General features: G+C 43.9%; 1 protein-coding gene across 1 annotated transcript in view; it reads left to right on the top strand.

Moving 5' to 3' along the window:
* The window catches only part of osbpl10a (oxysterol binding protein-like 10a), a 75352-nt gene that overhangs the window by 8047 nt on the left and 40484 nt on the right, over window positions 1–26821 (top strand). The window contains exons 2-4 of the mRNA XM_076302179.1: window positions 5386–5561; window positions 14000–14079; window positions 20835–20906. Coding sequence (XP_076158294.1) covers window positions 5386–5561; window positions 14000–14079; window positions 20835–20906 — 328 coding nt within the window. The remainder of the gene's footprint in view (window positions 1–5385; window positions 5562–13999; window positions 14080–20834; window positions 20907–26821) is intronic.

Here is a 26821-nt window from a genome sequence, read left to right as displayed (position 1 = left end):
AAATCTCAGGTACCAAAAGGGCAACTTTGAGAGCTTGCACTGAGCCTGCCCTCTGCTAGGAAAGTTGTACTGCTTTGTCTTTCTTCCCCATCAGAAGAGAGCACAAAGAGGAGAGAGTTGAGGAGTACAGCGCTGCAGCTGCAGGGCTTTATCATCAGCCACTTCACAGCTAGCTGCCCCTATGACCTCTTCTAAAGTCACAGAGACTCCGCTCCTGTGGAGAGCAATCTGCACAGAAACGCTAACGATGACGAGCTCTCACACAGAGCATTCTGGAATCATGACTGTGCAAGATGACATGCGTAGCATTGGATAGCAATCTAACACACACGCACACGCACACACACACACACACACACACACACCATGTACATACAAGGTTGTGCACGGCCTGTGTGAGAGATGGAGATTGAAATTGTGCATGGCAAAAAAGTTTGCAGCTCTGTTCTGTAAAGGTTGGAGTGATTTCTGAGAGTGATGAAGATTAGGGTCATGACCGTGTTTGTCAGTGTGTGAGTGTTTAAGTGAGAGAGTCGTGCCTTTGTACAGTATGTGTGTGTGCATGCGTTTGAAAAAGTGTATGTGTGCCTTTGCATGTGTGTGCGCAATGCGTGAGAGAGAGAGAGAGAAAGAGAGTGTAGTGGGAGGACAGTGATGCAAGCCTAAGTAAAGGGCCATAATCAGGGCCAGGCGAGCCTGAGCTGAGCGGCCGGTCCTGCACGGGACGTTGGCGAACATGCTCGTTCCCCGCAGGGAGACGACAGAGGATTGCTGGAGCGGAACGGTTCTCTGCAGTCTTTAAATGGAGAACAAAGACAGAGTGAAAAAGAAGAGGATGATGAAGAGGGCGAGGAGGAGGATGAAGAAGAGGGCGAGGAAGATGATGACGAGGAGGATGAAGATAAAGATGAGGAGGATGAGGAACATGGGGAGGAGGAGGATGATGAAGAGGAGGAGCATGAAGAGGAGGATGAGCGGTCATCTCTGGGCAGAACAGAGCCATGAGGAGAGGAGTGACATGGGCGAGAGGAAGGAGGTGTATGTGCTCCTTCCATGTCAAGGGAACGAAGAAGGGAGGATGCAAGAAGTGAGTGATTAAAGGAGAGATGGAGGGAGGGATAGAGAGATGAGGGAGGGATATATTTCTTCCTCCTGTTTTTTTTGAGGGAAGGATATACAGAAAGGAAGTAGGAAGGAAGTTTCCCCCCTGTGCTTCAGAGAAGGACAGAGAAAAGGATGGAGGGAGGGACAGAAAGCTGGAAGGACGAGTGTGCTTGTTCCTTCAATGTATGAGGGCAGAGATGGAGGGAGGGAAGAAAGAAAGAAACTGAGGGTGGGCACAACAAAGGGAGTAAGGAGGAGGTGGAGTGCGTTTCTTCCTCCTGAGTATGAGAGAAGGTATGATGGATGGATAGAGAGAGTGAGGGCCGGAGGTGTGGAGTTATTGACCTGATAATGGCTCGTGCAGCTTGTTCCTATGCACAGTCGATACAACGGCGTCCTTAATCACTCTCTTCAGTAGTGACATTGATCATATGCCCAGTGGGACCCCAGCATTGAGGACCTCAGGCATTCACAGGGCACTATGACATGCTATGAGAAGAGATCCTTAGAACAAGCACCAATAACCCAATCACCACAAGCAATTAGCAATGGTGATAATTATGCACAAACACTGTGCACTGTGAAGAGTTGCCCTGCTGTGGACCTTGGCGTTCTAGATTTTCTTTTTTTAAAACTTTGTTACCATGGTTGCCAGGAGCGAGCCGTTTTTATAGTCCACAGTCACTGCCATTCCCTTTAGCTTAATAGCTAATGTGTAATAACTCAATCCTAATCAGGTTGGACTTTGATTACACAACCATGTAATCTTTATAGTAGGAAGTATGATGTCATCCTCCATAAAGCTAGTCTGGTGTCATCCTATCATGCTTTGCCTACCGATCCCCAAGTGCCAGTGCCTGGTGTCAATCAAATGCCAGACTGATGTCATCTTAAAGTAATCCAGTGATTTTTTTGGCCTTCAGTTTTTTAAGGGCGTGCTGTGATCTGCAAATGCTGTCCTTACCCCAGCAGGTAAGCAGGGCAAGGGGCAGCCGTGGCCTACTCGTTAGCGCTTCGGACTTGTAACCGGAGGATTGCCGGTTCGAACCCCGACCAGTAGGCACGGCTGAAGCAAGGCACCTAACCCCTCACTGTTCCCCTAGCGCCGCTGTTGTTGCAGGCAGCTCACTGCGCCGGGATTAGTGTGTGCTTCATCTCACTGTGTGTTCACTGTGTGCTAAGTGTGTATCACTAATTCACAGATTGGGATAAATGCAGAGACCAAATTTCCCTCACGGGATCAAAAGAGTATATACTTATACTTATACTTGTATCTGGGGACCAGGGCTCTCCATTCTCCCATCAGTATATCACAGGTCTCCCGTGGTTTTTTTCAGTTAGTGAAGGAGCTTTAGCAATGCAAATTTCATCAGGATGATTTATCAGAAGGTACAAACACAGTTCTCTTAAAACGCCATGTTTAAATGATAATAGGCTTATAGTATTTTCAATATTTTTTAAATCTGATCTGCTGATCTGGATGGTCTGTACATCTTTAGGTATGAGCTTTGGTATAAGATTACATTTTTTGTGGTTGAGCAAAAAAAGAATGTCAATGCATTAAAATGCGAAACAATGTAACAAGACTATGGGAAATATAATGTGTCCTTGTTCTTCCAGAGGTATGAAATTTTAGATGTTCTGGAAACATTGTAACCAAGACCACAGATTGGGCCTGTACTGTAATTGTACAGCTTTGAATCACCTAATGAAGGGTTTTGGGCTTACACCTTTAGGATACTTTTCAACGCTGAAGAACCTTGTTTTAGCACAGACTCTTTCTGTCTAGCAGGATTGTTCACACAGAACATAATCTGCTTAAAATATGAAATTGTTAAATATTCTTCAAATTGGTGGTACCTGACAAAGCCAATAGCTAATGGATGTGCTATGGGGACGAGAAATCATCTGGATACTAAGGAAATGCTAATTTGAACAAAACGCCTGCAGAGAATGTAATGAGCCAATACAAAACAAGGATGTTTTGCTTCAATCATGACCGCTGCAGTGGCGGCTCAATTAATGGCTTAGTCATCCATTAAGCAAAACTATTGTCCACCACAGCCTCACTTGTGGAGTCAAGGGCGTAGGTTTGGTCTGAGCTTTGGTGGGGACACTACCCACTACCCCCCCCCCCCCCGAAAAAAGCTAAGATAAATCAAAATCAAGATAAAAGCTAAGATAAGATAAAAAATTATTAAAATGTGCTACTGTCCAACTTGATCTAACTACACTGTGTAGCCTACATAATCTGATTTTAATATGTAGGCTACAGATATGTAGGCTATATTTAACATTTATTTTCTATTTGGTCTGTTATGAAATCATGCCCATTTAAGCACAGCTCAGTTTTAAGAAACTTAAATACATGCATGCTTAGCATTTTGTGAAAAGAAATCAATAAGGCTACATTGACAAACTCTTAACCGAGAGCTGCCTGTATATTCTCTGATTCTAATATTTACAGATATCTAGGCGATGTAAGCACAGCTCAGTTTCAAGAAATGCAGCCGAAAGACCATGTTGAATTTTGCTATAATTTATTTCAAAACCGGATTACTCTGGAACAGCTAACTATACACGGGAATGAATTACACCTTTGTGTTCGGTAAGGTCTGCTGTTTATTCTGATACATGGGCGGACTGGCCATCTGGCATACCGGGCATTTTCCCGGTGGGCTGACGCACCTTTTGGGCCGATAGAATAGGCTATATATATATAATTTAATTATTTTGGCCAACGATCAGCCCAAACAAAGGACTATCAGCGGCCCATTGGTTACATTTAAATATTGACACTGGACTGATCCAATAACAGCTCACGTCAGGCCCCACCCCTCCCATTTTGGCTCAGAGCCAGGATTCTGTGAGCGCGTCAGTGTTTATACCGGATCTGTGTTTGCATATTTAATACGTTTCATACACGTGTTTCAACACTGCATTTCGGTCGTTGCTTTTACCTTACCATTACCTTACGCATGCCAGTTATGTATCCACCAGCTGCCTGCCTGCAGCCTACTTCCAAAACTCCAAAGCTGCTTGCTGTCAGATTTGGTTCTGAGGGAACAAGTTCAGTGTATCAACAACACTCAATAACAGTTTATGTGATGTGTTAATCAATTACATTCCCAACAATTTCACAACAGCTAGTTCTGGAGTAGGCCATTCATCTAGCCCGCTTGCTTACGACGAGACTCAGGCTGCGCAGTTGGCACCCGCTTCCTTATTTGGGTTTTGGGTTGCCAGGTTTTATCCTATGACAAAACGGTTGAAATTAAAACTAAGTGATTGTGTATGTGTAGGGTGTATTTCATGCACAATCTGGCAACCTGAATGCATCAATGATTTTAAAATGAAGTTTGATGGCCATGCAAATTACGGGAGTTTTCCGGGAGAAATAACAAAACGGGAGGGTGCTGGGAGATGACCTTGAAATACGGGAGAAACCCGGAAAAAACGGGAGTGTTGACAGGTATGGAGTAGCCTACTTCTCGAGGAGTTCAACAGAGAAGAATGGGTGAATTTGGACGCACTTCATGGTTGTAGTGAAGTAAAGCTGAAGCACTGCATGCTGCGCAGGAGACTGCGGCTCACTGGTAGTTATTATAGGTAACTTCAAATCAGCGCGATATACCCTTATAGGCTACTGCACATTACAAGATCTGTACGAGATGATCCGCAGCACTGAAGTGAGAAATGATTTAACTCTTTGTGTAGCGCATGTGAGCGCTTTTTCCCCCATTTCAACCTGAATTGGTGGGGACATTTCAGTCGTAATTTGACATTGGTGTGGAATAGTCTTGATTTGTATAGTGGAATGTGGAATAGTCTTGATTTGTAGTTAGGCAACTGGCAATGTGTTGATAGCTGACAGAAAAGTGACAATACTAGGAAAAAGGTGTAAATATTGACAGAGGTTTCTCAGGAGTTTAGAGACAAAAGTGAACTCCCCCCCCCCCCCTTCCCTTGTGGTGTTCCCTGATACTGATGTTTTTCTCCTTAATGAGTGCTTTTAGTTTTTGAGATGATAGCCAGCAGCTGCCGGCAGAACAGTAAACTGTAATTTTACAGAAAGAGACAATGTCCAAGAAGAGAAAAATGGGGATAATTATATGTTTTTTCCTCTTTCTTTCTTTCTTTCTCTCTTTCTTTCTTTCTTTCTCGTTCTACGTATGCCTACAGTAGGTCTGTCTATTGGATAGCTATAATCATGTTAGATCCCAGACAGTAGTCTAAAAAAGTTCCTCTCTCTCCATCCCCCTTGCCCCCAAAACCCCACAGGTACTTTGTCCTTGACCCAGACCAGGGTCAGCTGCAGTACTTTGTGAATGAGCAGGGTAAATCCCAGAAGCCCCGTGGGTCCCTGCCCCTCATCGGGGCATCAGTCACCCCCAGCGACGAGGCACCGCACATGTTCGTCATCAACTCGGCCAATGGGGAGCTCTTCAAACTCCGAGGTATGCACCTGCGCCGAAGGTACACACACACACATACACACACACAGAGAGAGAGAGAGAGGCTTTCATGTCATGTGATGTCTCCCCCAGTCATTTAGTACCTCATTCACTTAATCACTCCTTCACTTGTTCACATTCACTCAGTCATTCACTCATTCACTCAGTCTTGCTTCATGCTGTCAAGCAGATGAATGAAACCTGCCATATAGTTCCATAGGCTGTAGTGGGTTACACAGTGGCTTTATGATCCTACCACCCCTGTTGTAATTGTGTAGAAGACAGAAGATGTAACTGTAGATTTGAATTGTGAGTCAGCTCTGATGGGTACAGTCGGTCATCAAATGAAGGGAGAGATTGTCTGCCGTGCTGTCTCCTCAATCCATCCTGCGGGGGGAATGGAGACGGCAAGGAAATTTGTTCTTTATCCCTGAATGACTTTGTGATCTATGTGTTGGGAGTGCAGACAGACCTAAACAATATAAATATCTTAGACAAAGACAATCATCGATGACACTGGGAATACATATTGACTCGCAGCTTATTTGACCCGTCATTGTACATTACATTTATATTTATTCATTCAGCAGATGCTTTTATCTAAAGCGACTTACAAAGATGAGGAATAATATTCAAGCTACAATGCAAAGGAGACATTTGATAGTAATCAATGCTACATCAATCAATACTATTCCTAGAAAATGAGAGTGCAGAATTTATAAGTACGAATATAAGTAAGAATTTTTTAAGTCAAAGTGTCGAAGAGGAAGGAGGTAGAGGAAGGAAGAGAGTCGGGCTACTTGGTTATGGCAAACCTCATTAGCACAATTATTTTGTTCAATATGGAGATCACGATAATTAAACACGATTACTCAGTGATTTTGGAACTATCATCCATTTTCAAAACGTATTCTTTTTTTTTACATTTTTGAATGGAATTTTAAAATATAACCCAACAGGAAAAAATACATGTAAAAAGATCATGCATGGAGGACAAAATGAGAGCACTGTTATGAAACTGAATGTAGCAAAAGTAATCATTATATTTCGATTGTGTTGTTTTCATAATTGATGGAAGTCATGATTAATCAATTACCATTTGATTAATTCCACAGCCCTAGACGAGAGGGAAGTGCATGGTAAGTGCATGTTAGGTGTATTAGGTTGTTAGAAGGAGAAGGAGAATGAGGTGCCTGCGTAAGAGTTGTACGTTTGTTGATGAACATATTGTTTTGGATGCATACAGTAGGCAATGTCGAGCACATTTTTGCCCTATTTTACCATTAGGGCAGTGCTGTAAAAATCCTCTCTTGCCATTATGATGGTGTATTTCTGCTGTTAGCTCTGTCTTAGTTTAATAGTCTGAATGTGTAGTAAATTAAAAGTCTGAAAGCTGAGACAAGGGCCAACGTTTTCAGCAATGTGGGCAATCACACGATGTTCCTGATGTTGATAATAATCCTACGGCACCATCTGTGCATGATTGTTGCTATTTTCCACAGAAGCGACAATGCCTTGGATTGCAGTGGTAGAGAGATTCAAGGTTCAGTTGGGGAGGTGTGTGTGTGTGTCTGTGTCTGTGTCTGTGTCTGTGTCTGTGCCTGTGCGTGTGTCTGTGTCTGTGTGTGTGTGTTGGTGGTGTCCACTCTCGGCTGATGGCACGACAGCCTTCATCCTTGGCTTGGTTTCCCATAACAAAAGTCCTCTGTGGGATCTCCTTACACGCCACCTGACGGAAGTGTGTGTGTGTGTGTGTGTGTGTGTGTGTCTCCTTACACGCCACCTGACCGAAGTGGCTCCACAGAAACCTCTTTACTGAAGGTTACCTGGAATGCACCGCGGACAGGGGGATCAGTCCAGCGTTCAGCCTTCATGCCATACATGATACCTCAGATCCCAGTTTCACTCTGTACACACACACACACACACACACACACACACACACACACACACACACACTCTAAATGTCACAGATCTCAGTTTCTTTCCTCACACATTGAGATCTCACTCTAAATGGCATTATTGTACACACACACACACACACACACACACACACAGAAAAGCATGTCTTTCGATCTCTATATGATATTTCACATCTCCGCCACACACACAGAGACCTGTCTTGCACTCAGTTGGTCTCAGTTTCCTAGCTCACACACAGAAAACCACTCACTGAGTGACCCTTTTTTATTTTAGACCCTACACACACACACACACACACACACACACATACACACACAGAAGCGTTAATGTAAAAACTACACTTGTTAGAGACTCATATTACAGGGAGTTAAAAAAAAAAAAAGGAAACGACTGACTGTGCCGATGCAGAGGGGCCAGTTAAAGAGCTGGCATGGTTGCCTTTTTCAGGGTGATGGTGATGCCTGTGTCAAATCTGACAGATAAGTCTTATTTGAAAGCAATAGATATAAAGTGTTTTTTTTAAATCACTCACATTTGTGAATAAACGGCGATGAGCTTTCTGCTGAGTCATGTCACACAGGAGACGTTCCCTCAGTGTGAGGGACAATCTCACCAAAGGCCTTTAATTACATTTAGCAGGTGAAAGACATTATGATTCACTTTGAGCCGTGTGGCAACATGCTGAGCGTGAATCCAATGGAGACTGGAAGAAGAGAGGATGAGAAAGCAAGAGAGAGAGAGAGAGAAGCTTGAGGGAAGGAGAAAAGAGAGTGAGGGGTCCAATTTACACAGCAAGAGCAGGGATAGAGAGGGGACAAATGAGTGAGGGAGCGTGTGAGAGAGAGTGGCTCATGGTGAGAGAGAGATTGACTAAAGGAGAGAGAGAGACATGGGGGGAGGTGAATTGGGAAGAGGGAGAGAGAGAGAGAGAGAGAGAGAGAGAGAGAGAGTCAGAAAGTGAATGAAAGAAAGTCAGAGAGAGAAGGTGAGTGAATGAAAAAAGAGAAAGTGGAAAGTGAGAAGGTGAGAAAGAAAAAGTGAGAGAGAGAGAGAGAGAAACAAAGAGGAGGTGAGAGAGAGAGAAGGTGAATAAGTGAGAGAGAAGGTGAATAAGTGAGAGAGAAGGTAGGTAGGTGGGTGAGTGAGTGAAAGAGAAACAGACAGAGGAGATGAAAGAGAGAGGAAGAGGGAGAGGGGGGTTGAGGGAGGGAAAGGGAAACTGAGATAGGAAGAGAGAGCGTGAGTGAGTGAGAGAAAGAGGAGCCTTATGTTGGGAGGGTGTGCCAGTGAACAGCATGGCTGGTGCTTCCTGCTGCTGGTGAGAGATCTGACCCTGGGCTGCCTTACGTCAGGTCTAATGCACCTCGACACAATGGTTTGTGGTACATATTTAATTGTACTTAATCAGATCTTCCCACTGCTGCCTCTGACACACACACACACACACACACACACACACACACACACACACACACACACACACACACACACACACACACACACACACACACACATACTCAAGCACACACAATCTCCAACATCAGAACAGGTTGGTGTGTCAGAATTAATTATATCAAATTGGGAATGTTATCATATTCATAAGAATAAATCTGGTTGAGTCACGCAGAGACTTAGTTTAACAGACTAAATGCTTTTTGTATTTAGTTCATAAAAAGGCTTCCAGTAGCACCTTCAGATTTTAATTCAGTTGAGTTGAGCAAGGCTCGACCAACCCAAGTTAATGAAACTTGGCTCTGTTGTGCAGAAAGTGAAAAGCCAGAGATGTGTCTGACTCTGGCTTCAAACTGAGGTATGTCCAAATTTGCAAATGCAGGCAAACCGTTTTTATAGTTTGCTTTGAGTTTAATGTGAATGGTTGCAAACACTCGCAAATGGATTGAATGTGAACATAAATATATGCTTGTCTGGATGAAGGATTACTGTTCAAATGGAACAATGTGCAGTCTTTGCATGAAAACATTCAAATTAAACAGTTCAGATTTTAACCGTACAAAGACAATTTGTTTGCCTCGATCGTTCCCCTCTATTCAAAGTGTTTGAACGCACCTCTGGTGCTGGAATCCTGGAGCACTGAAAGGGTTAATAGCCAGTTGAACATTATGGTTTGCTTGGATCCTATTTCATAAATCCCGCACAGTGAATGAACAATCTATTCTATTTCCGTGACCTTTTTTTAATCATTGATGCCTTGTGACGTTGCCCAAATTTACATCTGAAAATTCAATATTGCACCAGCAGCACTGTGGATGTGTATTGTTGCAGCTATCATTAGCTTAGTTTCAGGTGCGCATTAGCATAGTGAATGCTACCAGGTTCTCTCCTGTTCATTGTAGCCCAGTAATTATGTGCATTCACCGCACAGCATGCACAAACAACCACTGATGCAAATTACACCCTGGATGGATGGATGGATGGATTGAGATTTAGAGGCAAAAAAAACCCTCTTTTTTAAACCAGAGGAGAGTGACTCACTGCATACTTCAGGTGGTTACAGATCAATCGATGTCCTCCTGGCTGTCTGAATCCATTGAGGCTGAATGGGGACATCAATTTTCCACCCATCTCATTTACTTGTCCCACTCTTTACCATGCAGGGTCTGACTGTTGGTCCAAGCTGTCTTCAAAGGACACGAGTTCAGACTAAATAAAGAGTATGATAGGGGCCATGATAGAGGTTGTCTTGAATGGTGTGTTCAAGACAACTTGACAACTCAAATTCTACACATAGCCTTTTTAATGGGATGGTGTGTTCAAGACAACTTAACAACTTACATTCTAATCTACACATAGCCCTTTTAACGTGATTGGTGAGGTTTCAGATAGAGGAATCACAAAAATATGTGAAATGCTGTGTGGAAATGATTTACCTTTTTGGCATGACGTTGGTAAACTGTCCAGGTTTCACGGGCATAGAGGAGTGTGGGAATAATGATGGCCCTGTATACTTTCATTTGGGTGGGCGTTTGGCTTGCAATAAAAACCATGCTTGTAAGCAAGGTAGGTGGGCACCCTAAAGGTGTGAACGACCGCCTCATGACCCTTAAGCTCCCAGTTCTATCTGGCAAACAGCATGCCACTCTTGTCAGCGTCTTTGCACCATGGACCAACTATGACCAACCTCAAAACAACCAAGAACAGATTTTATGAGGACCTACATGCCATCATTGCCTCAGTTCCCAAGGCCAATAAGCAAGTTATTCTCAGTGATTTCAATGCAAGACTCTAATTACACCATATGGGACGACATCGTAGGGAAATATGGTGTTGGTCAATGTAACAGCAATGGCTTCCTGCTCCTTCAGTTATGCACCGAGTACGGACTGCTGATCACCAATACAGTCTTCTGCCTTCCCACTCGTCACAGGACGTCCTAGATGCACCCACGTTCCAGGCATTGGCACCTTATTGATTATATCAGGAAGAGGGATCGACAGGATGTCCGGGTGAATAGGTCCATGTGCTGTGCTGAGTGTTGGACCGATCACCGCCTCATAGTGTCCAAGCTGACCATCCACATCCAACCAAAAAGGTGCCCCAAGGCAACAAGGATCTCAAAAGGCTGAACCTATCAAGGCTGCAAGATATCCACCAGAAACAGTTCTTTGTGACCACCCTAGAGTCGACTGGATTCCACTTCCCTGGATAGTCAAGATGTGGACACAAACTGGGCCACCCTGAGAGACCTGGTCTATACTACTGCATCAGAGACCACTGGAACAGCCTCAAGGCTGCACAAAGACTGGTTTGATGAAAACAGCCACGTTGAAGTCCTCCTGGAGGAGAAACACCGCCTCCACAAAGCCTGCCTCAGTGACCCTAAGTCAATAGCAAAGAGAGCCGCCTTCAATAACGCTTGTAGAACTGTTCAGCAAACACTCTGTTGCAGGGCTGGTTAAGCAGGAAAGCTGGTCCTGGTTAAGCAGGAAAGCTGACGAAATTCAGGATTCAGGAATGAAACACAGTGCCCTGAAGGAAATCTACGGCCCCACAACATCAGGATCATCCCCTATTCTTGGTGCAGAGGAGAACACACTGATCACAGACAAGGAGGAAATCCTTGAACGGTGGGCTGAACACTTCAACAGCATCCTAAACTGTCCCTCACACATTAACTCTGAAGCCAATCGTCTTCCTCAAGTTGCCATCAACGTCGCTCTGAATAACGCACCTACACTCGAGGAGACTCAGTCAGCGATACATATGCTCTCAAATGGCAAAGCTCCAGGTCTAAACTCAATTCCAGCCGAGATCTTCTATGAAGCTGGCCCAGCTTAAGCCAAAAAGCTTCACAAGTTATTTCTACAGATGTGGGAGAAAGAGACCATTGCACAGGATTTCAAGGAAACCACCATCATTCACCTGCACAAGGGCAAAGGAAACCACAGTGGCATCTTACCTCTCTCTATAGCAGGGAAGATACTTGCAATCTTTCTCAACCACCTGTCTATTCATCTTGAACAAGACCTCCGAAAAAACGTGGGGCCACTGATATGGTGTTTGCTGCCAGGCAACTTCAGGAGAAGTGTCAGGAGCAAATTACTGACCTGTACTCCGCCTTTGTTGACTTAACCAAGGCCACTCACACACGCACACACACACACACACACACACACACACACACACACACACACACAGTAGGATGGTGCTACATGTGTACATGAACTTTCTTAAGGATTTACTTTCTAAATTATAACCAAATGAGTATCAACAGATGTGTTGTTGGTACACTCTGGTACAATGCATCAAATGGCAACATTTATGTTAAAAATTGTACATGGTCCCTAACAAATAAAATGAGTAAATAAATAAAATAACATTCCCAGAGACAATAGTCACCTATTATCCTTAAAATAGATTATACATTATTGTCGTTATTAATATCCAACTAACCTACTACTGTTGTTAATGTGTTGTTGTGAGCTGGATTGATTGCAGTCATACTTCAGGATGGAATACATTCAATCATACCATAATCATACTTATGGACACTTGATTTAGGAACTTGATTTCAGAGGCATGTTAATGTTTTAATGTTTAGGTTCTTGATTTTAGAAGCATATGGAAGTTTATGCACTTGATTTCAGAAGCATATGAATGCTTAGGCACTTCAGAAGCATATGAATGCTTAGCCATTTGATTTCAGAAGGATACAAAAACTTGGGCATTTGATTTCAGAAGCATATGAATGCTTAGGCACTTGATTTCAAAAGCATATGAAAGTTCAGGCATTTGATGCCAGAAGTACCGGTATATGAATGCTTAGGCACTTCAGAAGCATATGAATGCTTAGGCACTTGATTTCAGAAGCATATGGAAGTTCAGGCATTTGATCCCAGAAGTATATGAATGTTCAGGTACTTGAGATACTCAGAGGCATATGACTATTTCTTTTCACAACAGCTCCCACACTGGCCCTTTTAAAGAGGAGTGCCATCTACAAGGTCAAGCTTGCTGCTCGGACTCTGCCGGTGTTGTAGAGCCTGGAGTTGTGGGCATAGTCTGGCATCTGTTTACTTGACCTCTTCAAGTTGTTTAAAGGAACATCAAGTTGACTTTGAGGTAGATGAGGAGGATTTGAACCAAATAAATGGCCTTTGTATGACGTCGGTGCAGACTGCCCTATGTTCTGGGACATCTGACCCCAGGGGTTTTCCATAGAGATGCTTCCCTGTTTTCTTGTTGGTGATGTCACATCCCTTGGTGATGTGCTAAGAATTAAATTTCTTCTCTCCAAAAAAATGAAGCTCAGGTTTATGGCTCTCAGATCAGGCCGCCAGCAGGTTTCATAGGGCCCCCCAGATGTTCTGGGTAGGAAGGGAAAATTATAAAAAAAGATTCACATCCAACAATATGTAATAAGCAATATCTCTAAGATATGACAAATTGATTTAACCTAGCACTACAAACCATCCTCAGGAAGGAAGATGCTGAAAAAACTCAAATGGAAGTAGGGCATTTCAAGAGCAGTGTATGACCGCAGTACATGATTTGTACTTGTTTGCTGATAAGTGGGTATAACAAAGGAGTATATCATGAAACAACACTCTGATACCCATGCAGAACAAATGAAAATGACCATGACAATGACTGTCTCCATGAGGTCTCATAATTCCGGCCCACTGCCTAATATGTTTGACACCCCTGCTCAAAAAGACCCTCATGATGTTTGTTATGGCGTTTACTTTATTTACTGTAATTTTGATTACTGGGGTGTCATTTAGTGGTGTAATATATATTTCTATAGCACACCAAATGAGCTGCATGTATATCCATTGATCTCATCACTACACAGACGCACAGACACACACTGAAGCCTAAATGAGACTATGTGGTCACACAGACCAGATTCACCCCTATGAACCAAATGGTGAACAGTGCATTGTGGAGACTAATGGCTTTTGTCTGTGCCAGCCAAAGGAGCTGGAGCGGCTGCTGTTGTGTCCATCATCTCACTGAAGATTGAGTGGTGTTTGTTTTCTGTTTCTGTGCCTCCTCAGCCACCGATGCCAAAGAGCAGCAGTTCTGGATGAACCAGCTTCAAGCCTGTGCCAGACGCCACTCCGACAGCAGTGCCAAGGTGAGTACACACCAGTGTTGGGAGTAATGCGTTACAAAATTAATGTAATTACTGTAATATATTGCTGTTTGCGGTAACGCGGTAATGTAAGGCATTACAAAAAAAGAATTTGGTAATATTTACTCGGTACAAACTTCAGTAACGCGCGTTACAATGCAGTTTAACCCAAAATTAAGCGCTTGTTTTGTTTTGATACATATTCGCAAACACCACGCGAGAACAACAGAGTAGAAAAAATCCGCGCAAAATAGTAGAACGTTATCTCCTGATACTGGTTGAATATGACTGTGGCTGCAGCAGACTCGCAGGCGGACTCTATTTGCGGGATGGACATAAGCTGAAAATAATGAGCGTAGGCTTGTCAGAGACAAGGCTATGAAGAACATAATAGTTAGTGCACTTTGTGTGCGAAACCGACAGATTTCTCAGCTCGCGAAATAGCACAAGTAAATTAATGAAACATCTAAAGTAGTGCCACGCTAATCTTTTTGATTCTTGATAAAACACAAACTATGCTGTTGTGCATGTCAGTTTTGTGCTGTGAACTTAAATTAAGGGATAGAAATGCAGAACAAGATTGTGTAGCCTGGCAGTGCCACCGCTCCCACCACGCGCATCACGCACTTTGCGTTGGGCACCAAAGGACAGAGGGGGCACCCAAATGTAACCAATGAATAGTAGCTTTACTGCAAACTGCGTTTCACTCTTCATCAATAACGTTTACAATGTCAAAATGCACTAACACGATGTTACATGCAAGTTTGTGTTCTCTCAATCACCACGTAGTACTAGAATTGGTGGGTCTTCAATTATTCGTTTTCCAAGCATTTAGGCTACATTCGCAAAACGAAATGTGAAGCAACATGTCATTGCATACTTCCATTTCCAAAGCAATGAAGGTTGCTTAAAACAACTTAACATTGTGCATATTATTGTTAATATTGTGCTATCAATGTAACTCAAACAAATAAGGCTTGTAAACAAGAGCTGGCAAAAGGGCATTATGACAACGTAAAGATCAATGCTCTTAAAGTGACAGTGCACCATTTATAAGTAAAACAGCATTTCTTCAGAAATTAATGTTTAAAAATACACAGTAATGGTCTGTAAATAATAGGCCTTTTATTTTACTTTAGGTGTTTGAGTTATCATTTAAATGTCACTCACTCAAAGCCACTCACTTAGGGCACCGAAATGGCCAGCAGGCCACCATCTTGACATGTCTTTATTAAAGGAACCATATGTAAAAATTGTATTTCAATTAATCATAAAATTGCCCTGATATGTCACTAGACATTAAGAAATCATGTTCATTTCAAATACTTATATCACTGACAACAGTAATCTGGCCAGGATATTGTCATTTAAAAAGTGAAGTTGCAGCCCTCAAATGATGTTGATGTTGTCATGTTGTGTTTTGGCCTAATGCGCCACCCTCCACCTATCTACTAATCACAAAGTCAGTAGTGTTTCGTCATCCGGTTGCCAACTCTGCCAGTCAGAGGGGAGGGGAAGGGGATACACCGCTCTACAGTAATTTGAAAGTGATTGTAGTACCCGTTTTGGCCACAATCTTATATGGTTCCTTTAAGCGTTGATTTACAATATAGTAGGCTCTCTATTGATTTTAATGAGTAGGCCTTGGCCTTAAAGTTACAGTATTTCTATCACAATTTACCAGACTTTGACCTTTTGTCGGTTTTTAACCAAATTCTGACTATGATTGTTCCTTGTATTGCATTATGAGCACTGTGCCTATTGCATACTGTTGCCTTAAGCCTAGCTCAGTCATTATGCTATACCAGATCTCCCTCCATTGGAAGAGCAAGCTGCATTGAGCATAATAAACTGCATTTAGAATGGCAAATCCATATTTCTAGATATTTTGGTGAAAGTAACTTAAAAGTAATGCAATAGTAGTGTAATGCCTTACAATTCAGAGACAGTAATATTATAATGTAACAAATTACTTTGAAATGACAGTAATAAGTAATGCATAGTACATTACGATTTTGAAGTAACTTGCCCAACACTGGTACACACACACACACACAAATGTACACATATACACACACACACACACAAAAATGTACACATATACACACACACACAGGCACACAGTAACACACTCTCATGCATACAAACAGGTACCTTCATACACAAGCATACTTCATTTGTTCTCATTTACCACACGCACACAACGCACACACACACACACACACAAACCTCTCTATGCTGAGTGCCTTTCTCTCTCTCGAGTGGGTCCTCAGTTGTATTAAACAGGGGGCGCCTCTGCCAGTAGATGCATTTTGTTTATTTGCTGCCATCGAATGAGCGGTAATCGAAGGTGACAGCCCAGCCACATCTGCCTTCCTCAGAGCGGAGGAACGGCTCGTCCGCCATGCTCCTGTTTCAGGGCGAGGAAGTGCCCACTCTGTTTCCAGTCAGCTGGCACAGCGTTTCTCCTCAGAACTCCGACGGCCATTTAAATGGCTCCGTAATGGGGGAACAATTGAGAGGAAGGGAAAGGGGAGAATCCTCAATGACCTCTGTTTGTCAGAGTCACAGAGTCCGTCTCGGTTCTTCTCGGCGGATGAAGGATGGGGCTTAAACCAATTTTAGTTTGAACCAATCTACAGTATGCAGACAGGAATAGAGTGATAATGACAGAACTGTTTTAAAGGACAGAAATTGGAGGGCACATCATGGTACTGAGATTTGAAACCATAGTATTAGAAGAATGCAGATGATTTGAATCTGTCAGGAGCTCTTATTGCACAGTGCTAATTTAGCCTGGGTGAGCTCTGAATTCAGTGTTTAGAGACCTGTAACGCCTCCTGGAGGGGAGTGGGTTGAACAGTCTTGTGGTTGGGGTGAGAACAGTCTTTGATGATTTTAATCCTTTGATCCAGTCTCCTCATATAGACAGAATGTATATATTATGCACTGTACCGTGTGACTGCAATTCCTGTTTACTCAGGAGGATAATGCATTTTGAACCCAATTCACCTTTCACAGTATTCACTTTCACTGTTCAACTAAACTACCACTGAGGCTTTTGATTGGTTCAAACTAAAATCCCTAGCCAATCAGAGGTCTTGTTATTAGCGTGCTGAGACTTTTGGGATCCACTAGAGGCTTTGGAAGTAAAAGGCCCCTCTTAGTGTGGGGGGGATCAGGGGTTTATGCTGACTTAGGCAGGTTAAGGAAAGCCTTGGTTCATGCAGTCTCATGGTGTCTGGCATGTATTATATTAAAACCTCTCAGTAGACTCTCCTGCCTGGCTCGCCAACTTGGCCTCTACCCAACATGTTTTACTCTGCAGTACAGAGAATCACACCACTCTAGTGTTGTGTGTGTGTGTGTGTGTGTGTGTGTGTCTTTGGGGTGGAGTGTGAGTTGTAGGGGAAGAGGAAAGTTGTGAGAAGGATGGAGAGAGATTGAGAGCGACACATGGAGAGGGAGTGTGAGAACAAAATGGAGTGTTTGTGTGGAGTGTGTGTGTGTGTGTGTGTGTGAGGGACGTAAATATGGCAAAAGCTTGGGGGAGGGCACATTTGTAGAGAATTTGTAGACCTGCTCACACTCCAATGCATTTAAACATCATCTAACCCACCCACCCACACACACACACACACACACACACACACACACACCCTTGTGCTAGTTACTATTGCATTTTTCATGCCAGCATCCAGCTGGTGTTTTTAATACCTCACAGAAAAGGTTAGCCGGTAGTCAGTGTGCCCAGTGAATGAGAAGAGGTATGGACATTGTGATTGTATCATATAACTCTTAGAAGAACAGTCTGACAGATTGAGCAAGCTAAAAGTAGGCCAGTGTTCCAATTGAACCTTATAATTGGCATCTGGAAACAAAGCTGCTCTTATTGTCTTTGCTCCGTGTTTTGGGAAAGATTGTCAGATACTGTATACAGTATGCTGCTGTGCAGAGGAATCAGAAGACTGGATTCTTTGTCTAGTTGTAGCCCCTCTGTCCTGAATAGGCATTGGCACACACGCACACACACACACACACACACACACACAAAGTGAGAGAGGGGGGGCAAACAATGTAATTTGGTGTCTTCATGCCCTTTTGTTCCCAGCTGTTTGGGAGCATCTCCAGACTGCTGTACCTTGCTGCATTTGATGTATTCTGTTTGCTCCAGCGCACTGTCTGAAACCAGCTCCCCTCACCCCCTCACTCGGCTCCTTGAAGTCTGAGCGGAGGTGGAGTGTGTGTGTGTGTGTATGTATGTGTGTGTGTGTGTGCGTGTGTGCGTGTGTGTATGTGTGAGCGGAGGTGGAATGTGTCGTGTGTTTAGGCTCATCGTGGTTGGGAAGGAGAACATCTGTCTGAACGCGTTGCGTCCCCGTTGTGGTTTGGTGTCCCCACGTTGATATAGATTCTCAGCGCACAGCACACACACAGTACCCCCTGCTCTTCTGTTTCCATACCTGTTGTTTGTGTCGCAGGTTGGATTTTCTGTGTGCTTGATCCACAATGAAAGTTGTGATAATGGGTCTTTGAACAGGAGGCAGGAAACAGCTATAAATCGCTGTGTGTGGGGATGGCTGGGTAAGGTTTTTACGGTACATGTGATGGTGGGGTTCGGTATTGCTATTGTCGATTACTGGACAAGTACAGGGATTTTTGGATTCCTTGGTCTCGCAAAGTCAAATGCATTGGCAATGTGACCGATACATTTGAACCAGATAGATATACACTAGATATACAGTTCTGGAAAAAGAGACCTTTGCACATTTTCTGACATCTGAATGAGTCATATTCAAATTTGCAGTGGTTTCTCAATTTTGAATATGACCGTCAACTCATTTGAATGTCACTCAGCAACCGTACGATGACATCAGAAAAATGTGCAGTGGTCTCTTCATTTTTCCAGAGCTGTATACTTGAATTACTGTGATAACAGGATTCTGCTGTGCTCATGAAACTTTGGATTGTTTGTTTCAGTCTGTAGAATGAAAGGTCATAACATATTGATTGGACAAAACAGCTTGGTTTTTTTTGTTGCATAGAAATGAAAATGTTGCATACAAATGTTTTTTGTTTGGCATGCATGAGATGTTCATAAGATGTGCAGCTTTTTCCATTTGTTTCTTTTATCATGCCTTTATCTTTCATCACCGTTAAGGAGAGAGAGAGAGAGAGAGAGAGAGAGAGAGAGAGAGAGAGAGAGAGAGCGCAAAAAGACTATGTAGACAGAAGTGTAGTTACAATCGCAGAATTGTTTTGACAGACAGAAAGGCAGACACATCACGGCACCAAGATTTGAGACCCAAAGAATTCTGTAAATTCTGGCCACTACTGCTCTTTGCTGGCCGGGTTCTGTTTTGCTTTGACTTTCAGAGGTTCATCAGAACTGCGTTTCACTTTGACACTGTACCAATGAGTCTCACTTGCACGTGTACAAAACCTTGAAAAGAATTGCCACATCTGCCACAGTATGCCCCATTGTCATGGTTTTTATGGATCTAGTGACTGTGTTGTTTACATCTACAGTAATGTTTTTTTTTAAATCTTTTTTTAGACTTTTGTTACTAGACAGAAATACACAAATCTTTTCTCACCCTATTTCTGTATGTTAATGTGGTTCTCTGCACTCTAAAAGAAAATATTGTTTGGCGAGGTGAGGTCTCTGTCAGCACTTCATGGGTTAAAAACCCTCCGTCAGCTGAGTCCTCTGGTGCCAGGCATAGCTTCCACCAGCAGTGTTTACCCCCAGAGCGCAGGGAGCCAGACTCCTCCAGTGGAAAGAGTGAGAGATGGAGAGAGAGATGGAGCAAGGGAGTGAGAGAGAGATGGAGCAGGAGAGAGAGACGGAGAGAGAGAGACGGAGAGAGAAAGATGGAGAAAAAGAGCAAGGGAAAAGGGGAGATGGGAACAAACAGAGGAAATCTCGATTTTATTGGCTTGTGGACGTGCACACAGACGGTTGTGGACGCCATTGGGGCCTTGTGGTTGTTATCATACTTCCTAGTGTACTTGGAGTCTGTCCATGAGCATTTGATGCTCTTGTAGCCTGGAGGCTGTGCAGGCTTGGGCAGGTTTCCCCACACGGCCTCCACTCGGACCCTAGGAGAGCCTTGCATACTTGCAGGCACACAAAGTATAGCACTGACCTAAGGCAGGAGAGTCCCCTGCTTCCCTTCTTCATTGGAAAGAGGGAGTGGGGAAAAAGAGACAGGGAACGAGGGACAGTGAGAGGTGGAGAAGGAGAAGAGCAGAGAGAGAGGGGGACAAAAAAAGGGAAAGGAGCCTTCTACTTCAGTGGGCCAGACCTCTCTAGTGGAAAGTGTGGAGGACAGAAGGAGAGAGGGACTGAGGGGGACTGAGGGAGAGAGGGATGCAGAGACAGAGAGGGGATGCAGGGATTTGTGGAAAGGGATAGGGGATGGAGGGAGAGAGGAATAGAGATGGAGAGGGAGAGGGAGAATGATCTGTGTAAGCTTGTGCGGCTCAGTCAACCACTGCCTCTGCCTGGTGCTGGTGCAGCTCAAGTGTGTCTGAACTGGGGATCTGAGGAGGTGTGTGTGTGTGTGTGTGTGTGTGTGTGTGTGTGTGTGTGTGTGTGTGTGTGTGTGTGTGTGTGTGTGTGTGTGTGTGTGTGTGTGTGTGTGTGTGTGTGTGTGTGTGTGTGTGTGTGTGTGTGTGTGTGTGTGTGTGTGTGTGTGTGTGTGTGTGTGTGTGTGTGTCGTGGACTCTAATGTCTTCCTCTCTGTTGGCTGCAGGTCAGGGAGCGAAAGGTGTCTGATGAGCAGCGCCTGTATGTGGACAAGACAGCTGGCTGCCAGGACGGACCGGTGAGTCGCTCTCTCTCTCTCTCTCACACTCACTCACACACACACACACACTGCTTATGTGTACTTATGTATACTCTACGCAACCACACACACACACACACACACATACACTACACAGACACACAGAAAGAGGCACTTGTGTGATCCCACGAAGACCTATTTTTATTGCAGTGGAGAGAGACATGTCAGCTCAGAGTCCTGCTGCAACACGAGAGAGACAGAGAGAGAAAGGGCAAGAGATTCCTCCTGTCAATCTCTGTATCTCTGAGGAGAGATACTGTCCTGTAGATGTGGCCTACACACACACACACACACACACACACACACACACACACACTCTCTCTCACTCACACAAAACACTGTCCTGTTGATGGAGCACACACACAGGATGCTGTTCTGTTAATGCAGCAGGCACACACCCGCACACACAGACACACACACACACACACACACACACACACACACACATGGTCACACACACACACACACACACACTCTATCTCTTTGATGCGGCCTCTCTCTCTCCTCACCCCTGTCATCTTCGTGGTGTTCAGTCACCATGCTCCCTGACGATGTGACAAACCTATTCCACCCCCACCCCCCCCATGCTCCCGCAGCCCTGCAGCAGAGCATGCTGGGTAATAAAACTGTGTTGGTGAATCTTAAAGGGGAACTTGGCAACTATTTCAACGTAATAAACCCGTTTAAAAAATCATTTGGATGGTTAAATGACCTGTTCCGGTGAAAATGGTGACTTTTCCCGCTGCCCCTAGCGTCCCCAGGCGGAAAACCAACCTTGCAACATTGAGACTACCGTCCCGGAAACGGGAGTGAGAAACAAGAAACTCGTTTTAAATCGTGTTTCTTACCTTGTAACGTCCACATTGACTGCCGAACTTATGCTAACCATTTTGCTAGCTTGTAAACAAATTCATGTGCTTTATCGTTACCTTTTTCCACAGTTTGAAATAGCATAATGCACAATTTCTCCAGCAGAGGGGGAAATCCTGCCAAGTTACCCTTTAAGGAACTGGGAGGTGTGTGTGTGTGTTGGGGGTGGGGGTGGTGATGGAGGAAGAGGTGGAGGAGGGAATGCATTAATTATTTTCTTAGTGTAATTGCTACGTGTCATCTGATGAGTCATAGCTCAGTGGCGTGGTTTCATAAGGGAACTTTTATTCTCATCCTCCTCCTTTGGCTTAGTTTAGTATTCGCTGCATTCTCACTGTTAGATCCGTGTGTGTGTGTGTGTGTGTGTGTGTCTGGGTGTGGGTGTGGGTGTATGCTTGTGTATTCTTTTTCTTTGGCACACACATCAAACCTGGGAATGCAAAAGCCTTGTGTCAGCAAGGACCCGTAGTACTGGAACTAACCTTTTGTCACCTGTGTGTGTGTGTGTGTGTGTGTGTGTGTGTGTGTGTGTGTGTGTGTGTGTGTGTGTGTGTGTGTGTGTGTGTGTGTGTGTGTGTGTGTGTGTGTGAAAGTGAATGGGTGTGTGTACAGTATGTTTGCAGCGCCAATACGGCTATTTTTTTCTTCTTCTTTTGCGACTACTTCTTTACCTGTCAGTCGCCAGAGGTGACCGTCTCCCAGACTAACACATTTCCATCAGCCAGCTGATATAAAGTCATGATTTCAAAGGGTTCAACATTGGTCGCATGTTCAATTGTGTCAAAAGACTGAAAAACACACACAACTCAAAATGACTTGTGCTTCAGGCGAAGCTGTGCAATCGGCACATCAGTCTTAAATTCTGAAAGAAAGAATACATCTACATGTATTCATTTAGCAGACACATTAATCCAAAGTGACTCACATATTCTAAATTATATTACAAGGGCCATTGTCTCCAGAGCAACTCTGGGTTGAGTGTCTTTCTCAAGGGCACAACAGTGGAAGTCCGGAATTGAACCCACAACTTATCAGGCTACTACATGCTAGCCCAGCTCCTTAGCCACTATGCTACCACTGCCGTTGTTTGGGGTTATTATGTGGTTGAACCTGAAAAAAAATCATGAAGTTGTAGTTGCCCGTTTTTTGTGTGTGTGTGTGTGTTTATTATAGGAGGTGATGTACAGTACAGATTGTTTATATTTAATTTAGTTATTTTTGTGTGTGTATGAAGATTATGCTGTGGTAATAATTATGTATATGGAAGAGAGTGTGTGTTTTATTTCATTTCTGTGCTGTGCGTATGTTAATTTACGTACATGAATCTGTATGGACATATGTCAGTGTGGTGTAGGGTCAGGGCTGCTGCCAGGACAGTTCTGTTATGACTGTGTCTGTGTGCGTGTGTGCGTGTGTGCGTGTGTGTGTGTGTGTGTGTGTGTGTGTGTGTGTGTGTGTGATGGCTCAGTAGGCAGGGGACTCATACAGGTGAACTTGGCGAAGACTGTCATATCAGCACTGCCCACGATCCTGGGCCTCCTGCCTTATGACGCCCACACACACAGATTCCACTCTGTGACAGTGTGCACATGGCCACATGGCCATATGAGTGGGTACACACACACATGCACACACACAAGCGTGCGCACACACACACACACACACACACACACACACACACACACACACACACACACACACACACACACATATATATAATACCTTCCTATGCAAAAAGCTTAACCCACACAGTTGTCAGAAATACACCTTTCACAGTAGCTGAAATAAATCATGCTAACTAAGGCATGCAGATGTGAAAAACTTCTGGCTTGTACTGTATGGTGCTGATGGTATGTATTGGAACGTCACATATTACCAACCTCGTGTATGTGTCACTTAATATTAATTTCTATACAAACCAAGACGGCGGATTCCTAAAAAAACGCAAGCACCCTCACCATAAGTTTGTCTAAATTAGCTATGTACCAAAAATTACATTTTACCATTGTAAACAGTGTTGTAAGGCTGCGTGTACAAATCCGATTGGAGCTCCAGTGGAATTTTGAATTGCGACGACGAGAATTATCGTGCTAACCGTTGATGTGCCGTGAGAAAGGTTGGGAATAAGTACCCACCAGCCCAGCACTAAACTCTGAGTGTGGTAAACAAAATCGGATATTTCAGGCAGTAAAAGCCCCGGTAAGAACCAAACTAGATTTTGTTCAAATCAAATCAAATGTTATTTTGAAGTATTAAAAAATATCGTTGTTTTTAGAATTTTCCAACGAAATCAAAGTCAAAGTCAAAGTCTGCTTTATTGTAAATTTCTTCACATGTCAAGACATACAAAGAGATCGAAATTACGTTTCCCACTATCCCACGGTGGAGACGAGACATATTTTACCAATTAGGTCCACAGACAAACATAACATTCAAGTAAACAATATAAAAAGTAAAAATAAGAAGGCACATACAATGAAGAAAATAAGAGCAGCAAAATTTGAGTTGAAAATAGACAGTCAATATAATAGTGCAAAAGTCAGGCCAATAAATGGCTGAGGTAGTTCTGTTTGACCTAAGTAGTCAAGTGGCATAGTGGTGCAAGCTATGTAAGAGCAGCAGAAGTGTGTTCAGAAGTGTTTTCAGGACAACTGGACAACAACAACAAGTTGCAAAGTGTGCAAGTGTACAAGTGGAGTAGTGCAAGTGGAGTAGTGCAAGGCAGCCATTGTGGGTCCAAAGTCCAGGATGTTATGTAGCTGAGGGTGGATGGGAGAGAGGGGGGAGAGAGTTCAGCATCCTAACAGCCTGGTCTATGAAGCTGTTGGTGAGTCTGGTGGTGCGGGAGCGCAGGCTTCTGGACCTCTTCCCAGAGGGCAGTTGATCAAACAAATTGTGAGCGGGGTGACTTGCATCACTCACAATTGTGGTCGCCTTGCGGGTGAGGTGGGAGGTGTAAATGTCCTTTAGGGAGGGGAGTGAAGCACCAATAATCCTTCCAGCTGTGTTCACTATGCGCTGCAGGGCTTTCCTGTTGTATTCAGTGCAGCTTTCGCCCCACACAGCGATACAGCTGGAGAGGATGCTCTCAATGGTGCCTCGGTAGAATGTGGTCATGATAGCTGGTAGAGCACTCGCCTGAGTTTCCGCAGGAAGTACAGGCGGCGCTGAGCTTTCTTCGCCAGTGATGCAGTGTTGGTGGTCCAGGAGAGGTCTTCACTGATGTGCACCCCCAGGAATTTGGTGCTGCTCACTGCTGTTGGTAATTAGCACGTTAAGCACGTTAACGATAGGGTGGTGTCAAACGCTCTCCGCAAATCGCCTTAGATTCTCCACATATCCCTTAGGCCGCGATCAGACGATCAGACAGGACGCGTTTTTTGCATTGAGGTGCGCCTTTTTTATGTTGTTTCATATTGGCAGTAAGCGTTTTGCGCCCTGGCTATATGCCTAGAGGACCTCGCGTGTTGTGTGCCTTGTTTTTTTTTATCAAGGCGTGCCTCGAATTGAAAAAAAAGTTTTACAAGCGGCAAAGCACGTCCTGTCTGATCGCACCCTTACAAATTCACTCTGATGGCTTTTTGTTGTTGTTGTTTTTGTCTGGAATGAGTTCTATTTTTCATGTCCATAAATAATAACCTTTTGTCTTCTTCCTTGAGCTTTCTATAAAACTCTTCAGTCCAGTCCAGTATCATACTGTAGCTCACGATCCATCAATGTAATCCATCGTGAAAGTTTCCATCTCTTTCCTAATCATCTAAAAGCAACAGCAGCGGTGGAAAGAGGCTGAAGTGCAGCTTTAATCTGCTCTACTGTCCGTTAGACATTCGTTCATTTTCTCTGTCTGTCTTGGGAGTCAGCGCTCAGTCTTGTTTTAATGAGACTGCCTCAGTGATTTTTGGACTTGGCATCATTAAGTGTTGTTTCCTGTGTGTGTGTTGTGTGTGTGTATGTTGGCTGGGTGTATGTTGGGTGCTTGTGTGTATGTGTGTGTGTGTGTGTGTTTGTGTTTGTGTGAACTCCTGTCTGCCTCCTCCATCCAGCGCTTCACGTCTGTTAAGTGCCCACAGCTGTGTGCCAGTTTTTCAGTCAGATGGGTGGTACTCACTCTCAACCTCACTGGTCCGTACAGCCCCCACCCTCACCCCCATCTCATCCCCATCTCACCCCCATCTCAGCCCCCCCCCCCCACCCACCCCCTGCCCTGCCGTTGGCAGTGATTACAGTAAATTGCTGCTCTGCCTCTACCTGCTTTTCTTAAAAGCTCCACTCTGCTTGCCATTTCATTTCACCCATCAGGCTCCATATCCACCAATCCAGCCTCCCTGTCCTCATCACCGCCTCTTGGCATCAGTAGCACATCTCATGTGAGTCATGTGACTTCAGTCGACCAATATTGTACAATGGATTTTAGTTTTTCTTTTTTAAAAACTCAGGGTTTACCTTGATGTTTAGAGTTCTTGTATGTATTGTTGTATCTGTTGTTCTTGTATGTATTGTTGTGTATGTGTGTTGTTTTGTGTCTTTTTTGTAGTTTGTTTTGGTGCTGGTTACGGTAAATGACCAAAGTTTTTAATCTGTATTGTTTGAAGAAAAGCACTTGAAAGCCCTCTGAACCTGCTTGTTTAATGTTCGCTCATGTAAGCGTAGCCATGGGTGTGATGATCTACAGTCAGTCACAGAATGGATAAGCCTCTCCGGTCAGTAGTGCGAAATAAAGAATGGTCACCATAAACAGACCACCACTGGACGGGGCCAAAGCACTGGCCTGTGACCAGCAGGATAAGTCATGAGGCACTTTTCCACCGCTGGAACTCCCAGAGCTTACCAGGTGGCGCGAAGGCTTATTGCAACAGTCCCCTAATGAGCCCTTTCAGACGCGACTACTGGATAAACGTCAGAACAGGCCATTTTTTACAGCTTGATATTTTGTTCTTTGCTCACAATACCAATTTGAGCATGACATAATAGTGATATATTTCTGTTATACCAGGAGATTTTCCACATAATCACTAGATTACATG

Source organism: Alosa pseudoharengus, unplaced genomic scaffold, assembly GCF_046254945.1.
Source record: "Alosa pseudoharengus isolate Yale_2024_CS ecotype anadromous, Long Island Sound unplaced genomic scaffold, YU_APseudo_1.1 YU_APseudo_1.1_scf_23, whole genome shotgun sequence".
NCBI lineage: Eukaryota > Metazoa > Chordata > Actinopteri > Clupeiformes > Clupeidae > Alosa > Alosa pseudoharengus.
This window is presented reverse-complemented; position numbering and strand designations above follow the sequence as displayed.